This window comes from Penaeus monodon, chromosome 18, assembly GCF_015228065.2.
Source record: "Penaeus monodon isolate SGIC_2016 chromosome 18, NSTDA_Pmon_1, whole genome shotgun sequence".
Taxonomy (NCBI): domain Eukaryota; kingdom Metazoa; phylum Arthropoda; class Malacostraca; order Decapoda; family Penaeidae; genus Penaeus; species Penaeus monodon.
The window spans coordinates 48,006,905-48,013,808 of NC_051403.1; the positions used below are offsets into that span (position 1 = coordinate 48,006,905).

General features: G+C 41.2%; 1 protein-coding gene across 1 annotated transcript; it reads left to right on the forward strand.

Annotated features, from left to right (window-relative positions):
- The first annotated feature begins 731 nt into the window (after positions 1–731).
- On the forward strand, positions 732–6,571 carry LOC119584824 (alkylglycerol monooxygenase-like). Its single transcript, XM_037933466.1, is given in 6 exon segments — positions 732–814; positions 1,544–1,704; positions 2,067–2,342; positions 3,015–3,166; positions 5,416–5,674; positions 5,923–6,571. Coding segments are annotated over 6 exon segments (1,185 nt in total). The 3' UTR covers positions 6,177–6,571.
- The last annotated feature ends 333 nt before the right edge of the window (positions 6,572–6,904 follow it).

Genomic DNA, 6,904 nt, shown 5'->3' on the forward strand with positions numbered 1-6,904 from the left:
TCACCTGCGTCTGGCCTTTGAGTAAATACAAAGTTTATATTTGAGATTTTTTCCTTTCTTCTTTTTCCTTTTTCTTTTTTTTTACGGATAAACTATTTCTATTATGTGGTATATATCGATATCGGTAAGATATCTTGACGGGTAGGTCTCAGTTGAGGAACGCAATATATGCCAATGGACATAAAAATAGCCTGTGCTGGACGTCTCGAGATATGACCAGGTCGGAAGCAGCGAAAAGCCTAACAAGAACGCAAAATCAGGAAGAACAAATAGCCCAAACATATACAACGGCACTATCCGGTTTAAGTGAATTATGATTAAGGCAAGCTCACCCAATAGCCAAAATTAACCCGAAGCAAAGTTCTTAAGTCATGTAAAATTCAGCTTCCTTGGATCTTCGAGCGCCTTTCCTCAATACCGGATGTGATGACTCATTCCACATTCATATTCATTTCGTATGATTCTTTCTCTTTCAGATCCCTCGGCTCTTGCAGCTATCCTTCATCGTTATTTCGTTGATAATACGTCCTCGATTGCCTTTTGGTCTGAGTCTCATAAGATTCCTCGTTTCAAATTTCAGTTCATATTTTAGTCGATTTTGACTAATTCATCAAATAGTCATCAATTCATTCATCTTGTACTTCCCACGGGATACCGCAATGTAGGCTCACACGACACACACTATCAAGCCGAAGAATACCAGTACAGCACGATAGGAAGCATCCACCCCCATGCTCTCAGACCAAGGTGATGCCACGAAGTCGGAGTACTGGATCGTTGGCTGGTTTACAGTGGTCGCCGCGTCTCGTGATGAGTAAACGAATAAATATGTGTGTATAAGATGATTGAATGATGTACAAGAAATAGAATAACAACATAACATAGGTACAAGGGCGATCATTTTTCATTCAATTGCAGGGAGAGGTTTACACCTTAAGGAAAAATGAGAAAAATGGTAATATGAATTAGGAGCAACTCAAAGATGCCATTAAGCCTTTAAAGCCCACTTATAAGTTTATCCCTATCACTCACTAATCTTTTTTTTCCTTCTTTTTATTACTGTCTATCGTCTTTCTCTTCCTCCTTCTTCTATTGTGGTGTCTGTAGAGGAAGCTTTTTCCCATATCCCCCCCCCAGGTTTCTTCAGCGTCTTCCCAGGGTCTGCAACCTCACCGTGACTCGATAATGCAAGTCATCTCAGGCGTGTCTTTCGCTTGCTTCCAGTTGCTAAGAAGGTGGTCTGATTATGCAAGTCACCTCAGCCATGTCTACTTTTAGCCTTTGCTAAAACGAGGTTGTTGATCGTACAAGTCATCTCGGTCGTTTCTTATTCTCGCCTCAGCTTACTAACGAGGTGGGTTGATTCTCGCCTCGGGTTGCTAACGATTTGATCTCAGTCGTGCAAGTCACCTCACCTGTGTCTACTTTTTGTCTCCGGTTGCTAACAAGTTTGATTTGGCAAGTCACCTCAACATGTCTTCTTGCCTCAGCTTGCTAACAAGGTGGTTTAGTTGGCAGTCACTTTTAATCATATCCTATCTAGCTCCTCAGCTGCTAACAACGATGTTCTGAGATGGATCCGGGGCTACCTGTGGCTTTACGAGTATCGTCTGCTGGACCTGGAGGCGTCGACGTTTGCCACGTGGTTCGCTGGCTTCTTGGCGGCTGACTTCGTGTACTACTGGTTCCATAGAGCCTCACACGGTTGGTCTTCCGCTTTTGGAATCTGAGGCTGGATTTTTTTTTTTTTTTTTTTGCCGTCAGTGTGTGTGGTGTGTGCGTTGTGCCGTGTTGCGTGTGCGTGTGTGTGTGTGTGTGTGTGTGTGTTGTGTGGTGTGTGTGTGTGTGTGTGTGTGTGTGTGTGTGTGTGTGTGTGTGTGTGTGTGCGTACTTGTGTTTGTGTTTGTGTTTGTATTTGTGTGCGTGTGTGTATTTGTGTGTATGTATAATTAAGTAGGTATGTATAATTTGCATACCTAGATAGATAGATAAATAAACAAGGAAAGATTTTTTTTTATGCTTTCGACCTCCTCACCCCTTCCCCCTTTCCTCCCCCCGCCCCTCAGAAGTGAGCCTGATCTGGGCGTGGCACCAAGTCCACCATTCCCACGAGGATTACAACGTCACTGTGGCACTCCGGCAGTCCATGTTCCAGAGACTCTTCGCCTTGGGTTTCTACCAGCCCATGGCACTATTAGGAGTGCCACTGCCCGCCATCTGCCTGTCCCACATCTTCAGCTCAATCTCCTAGGCCGCAGTTGTGATAGCCACACGGAGCTTGGGGTCGAGGCCCCCTCTGGAGTGGGTCCTCAACACGCCCTCTCACCATCGAGTTCATCACGGTACTGGCGGCAAGATTCTTTACCTCTTTTTATATACCATGGCGTATACGTATGTTTTATAAACCTAGGTGTTAAAAAGATAAGTAAGTTTTTTTATAAACCTTTGCCGTCAAAATTATTTGCACATTATATATATATATATATATATATATATATATATTATATAATACTACTATATAAGCTAGTAGTATATATTAAGGAGATACTATATACTATAACCTTGTTGCTACAATTCTTTACATATCTTTTTTTTTATAGATCTATGAGGACACAAATTTCTTTTATTTTTATTTTTTTACAAACCTTGGTGTCAAAATTGTTTACATATATGTTTTATCAATCTTTGCATATTTTTTCTTGTGATACATTAGGATACTAATTATAGTAAAATTCACTTTATACACGTTATCCTTTCAATACAATTTCCCACAAACTCCTACCAAATCAACTCATTATATGACATCTCATAAAATTCCACAAGCAATGGAATAACGATTTAGGATTTAGGATTGTAATAATATTACATACAATTCGCTTTACACACGTTACCCTCTCAGTACATTTAAACCTCCCATCGAATCGTATTATATCCCAACTCATCAAATTCATCGCCAAGCAAATGGCATACAACCACCTCTTAAACACACGTTACACCTCAGGTACCCATTTCAGGAGCTAATAAGTACTGCCTGGACAAGAACTACGGTGGTTTCCTCATTATCTGGGACAGAATTTTCGGCACGTTTCAGGCGGAGAAGGAGGAGGAGGAAATCGTCTATGGCCTCGTGCACCAACCTCAGACCAGCAATGTCGTCTGGTTACAGGTGTGATTTTGGTTCTCGGGATGGCTGGCTATTGGTCATACGTCTTGGTGCTTGGCCCTGGTTCCCGTCGTAAGCGTTTTGGGCCCTTTTCTGGTTTTAGTAGTTGTTTCTTTTTCTCTCTCTCTTTGCGTTGTTTTGCTTCTCAGGGTCTGGTAGTACGTTTTTTTTTTTCCTCGTAGTAAAATGTTTTAATTAATTCATTTAATTATTCATATTAGCAAATAGTATATTTTCCCAGGGTCTCGTACTAAAACGATTTTTGCTTTTCCCCATTTCTTTGTGTGTGTGTGTGTGTGTGTGTGTGCGCGCGCGTACGTGTGCGTGTACGCACGTGTGTATGTATACATGTATTGCATATTCTAATCCTTTTTCCTTTCTCTGGGGTCGGATACTCAAACGCAAGGAACCCGCCATATTGGTACGAGTCAAGGCCAGTATGAGCTTATGAATAACATCTAGTTCAACCATACCACTTGTTTTGCTCAATTATGGTGTCATTAGGTGCGCATGAACCGTTCGTGGATTATTAAATAAGACAGTAGGTGTGATTTTCCAGTAAAACTAATTTACTTTTGCCGATAGGCGTGTATCTCACTCTAACCCAAGTGTTCTATCTGTAAACAGGCATTACACGAAAACCAGCAAAAGTATTGTTTTCGCCTTGGATGTGATGGTTTTTATTTATGTCATTATTATTATTATTGTCATTATTTTCATTACTGTTAACGTAGTTTGTGGGTTGAGTGGACATCCACAATGACTCAGAGGAAAAGGAGATTATTTATATATAGATATAGTTTAGCATTTAAAACTTATTCTGAGTCTTATTGTTAAATAGTAATGTATTAAAAATCAAAGACTAAAATTACTCCTGTAATATCAGCCATCCTTTCGAGCAAGGCCTTGCTTTCGAGGAAACAATCCTGAGCTCCAAAATTTCATGGCACTTGTGTGTTCCGTTAATAAGGTCACTCTTTTTCAAAATGAATCTTGCACATTTCTTTTGCGTTACTAATTCTATGACATGTTAGTTAAAGAGTTTCATTATGCTAGTGGCAGGATAGTGCTGTGTTTTAAAAAAATCACCTGATTAGCATTTGTGGCTTATGATTAGGCTAGATTCCCTAAGAGCCGCCTGAAACAGCGGCTGTGATTGGTCACTGAAAATTCGACGCCGTAAGTGATTTGCGGCCGTGCGGGGTCTTAGAGCGGGGAGGCGGAGCCGGGAAAAAAGAGAAAATTAAAGAGTTTGTATATAACGAAGACAAGTCTGAGATGCGGCGCCCTTTGCGGGCCGTGACTTAGGCCGCCGCAGGATGGTTAAGGCCCTTAGACACTTTTCCAGACCACAACGGTCATCCCCCTCCTTAACTTCAATGTTCTTTTAAGTATCTGGTCCCTAGTTCCCATAGTAAAACGTTTAGTAGAATGCCTTGCTTTCTTTAGATACATTTTTTCTTCTTTATCTCCATTCCTGATCATGTATTAGCTGCGATATGTTTATCAACTGTTCCTGAAATCATAAATGTGTTGAACGGATCTTCGAATCATGATTTTTTCGCAGCTTCAGAAGTAGATACAGCAAAAGCGGTTTATAAGTGTGATTGCGTTCCACATCCCACTCTTTAAAACGTCATTCACAAATACGTAATCATTTAACAGTAAAAAAATGAATAAAATAAGATGAAAATGTGACATAAAGTTCTCGCACCTGTGAACTTAACATAACACCTGACGCCACTCGTTGTTTCTCAGACTTGCAAAATACATTTACCTGGATCATGTGTTGGTGGGGATTACATTACATTTATTTGTTTTGAAGCATACGGTTCAGTTACTTGATTTGACATTTTTTTTACGTTCGTAGATCGCAGTTTGATACTGGAATTGTGCGTTAATAAAAAAAAGAAAAAAAAAAGTTTGATAAAAGGAAGGGATGTAATAATGCCAGTTGCTGAGTGAAATAAATAAGTAAAAAAATATAATAATAATAAATAAAAAAAGATACTTCATACACCATTTTTTAAATATCAGTAGTCCAATGAAATATAATTCATAGCCTCTAGTTCAGCCTTCTAACTAAGAACATCTTTAGCTTAAGAATATTTGTGCTCTTTTATTCAGAAAAATATTTGACTGCCATCATGAAATGATAAAGAAACTGGGCGCCAAACGAGTTAATTTGCGATAATACAGCAGCGTCGCCGCACAATTTAAAGGTAGTAAAACCAGCCTCGAATTCTCAACAGTTCTTCTACATCCACAACATCGTGAGAAAAGCTCGAAGCATGAGCACCTGGGGCGACTTCTTCCGCGCCTTCCTCTGCGGCCCCGGCTGGCTCCCAGGGACACCTCGCCTGGGGGACCTTGAGACCTGCCCTGACGTCCGTGGGAGGGTTAATATTACCGGACACCAAGAGATTCCCCTGTGGCAGAAAGGGCTACACGGTATCCACGCACTTCCTTGCTGCTCTTCTCCTGCAGCAGGTCTTCACGTTCCATTTCGAGGTTGGTGTCGAGTCGTGATGTGTAGTTCGATGTTGTATGTTCCTTCCTTCTATTTTTTCCTCTCTTTTCTTTTTCTTTCTCTTTCTTTACTCTCTCTCTCTCTCTCTCTCTCTCTCTCTCTCTCTCTCTCTCTCTCTCTTTCTCTCTCTCCTTTTTTCTCTTTGCTTTCTTTCTCGCTCTCCCTACCCCTTCCCCTTCTTCCTCATCATTAGTTTTATAAAACTACTCTTCCCTCTCCCTCTCCCCAGATGTTATCGTGGTCGGGCAGAGCGGTGTTCTTCGGGTTCCTCTTGGTAACAATAGGAAACATCACCGCCATGTACGACGCGTGGCGATGGGCGCCCTTGGTCGAAGTCACTCGCTGCGCCTCCTACGTCGCCTTCGCCAGTACGAACAGCGTCTCTGGCTGGACCGGCCTGGACACGGGCCTCGCGACGTTTTGTGCCGTTTCTTCTCTCGTGTGGCTCTCCCCGAGTGTGAGTTTGATACAGAAGAGTTTTAAGAAGAAAGCGGTGTGAGATAAAACACGGTTGACGCTTTGCTTTTGTTTTGAACATACGTCTTAACGGTGCTGTATGGATGACCTTAAGAGGGAATTGATGTGAGATGAGATGCATCTATTGATCCGCATTTCGTTGCGACAAATGTATGAAAGGTATGGATGAGAATGAATATCTTCACCATACAAGAGATGTATCTGACAGGTCTAGATTTTATCTTCGTCGGAAATACACTTTTCAGAAATGAATGTATTTCTGACGAAGATATAATCGAAATCGGTCAAATACATCTTTTTCTTTGTTAACAGATTGCATTGCCACTACGTATGAATGTACCTCAAGTTACCAAGTTGGCTCATATACGAATGAAAAAAATAATAATACAAGGTCAAGATTTTTTTTTAAACTTTTCATGAATGTCAGTGTTGATGCACTGGCAGAAGAGAACACTAAACGCAATAGGTTTATCGAACGATGAGACAATTTCGAAATCCTCCTGGAGTTGAAATTCAGGAGGATTTCTTGTGAGATTTCCCTATTCCTTCGGTAATCTCTTGCTCATTTCATTCATTTCCATCTCTTGGCTTGCGTTTATTTCTCTCATTTTCGTTCTTAAGCTTCCGGCCTCATACCAATCTGCACTATCCATCACACCTCTAGGTTTAACCGACAGAAACCTGGGTCGATCTCGGACCCTCGAATCCCTGGTCCGAAAATCATGATCCGAACC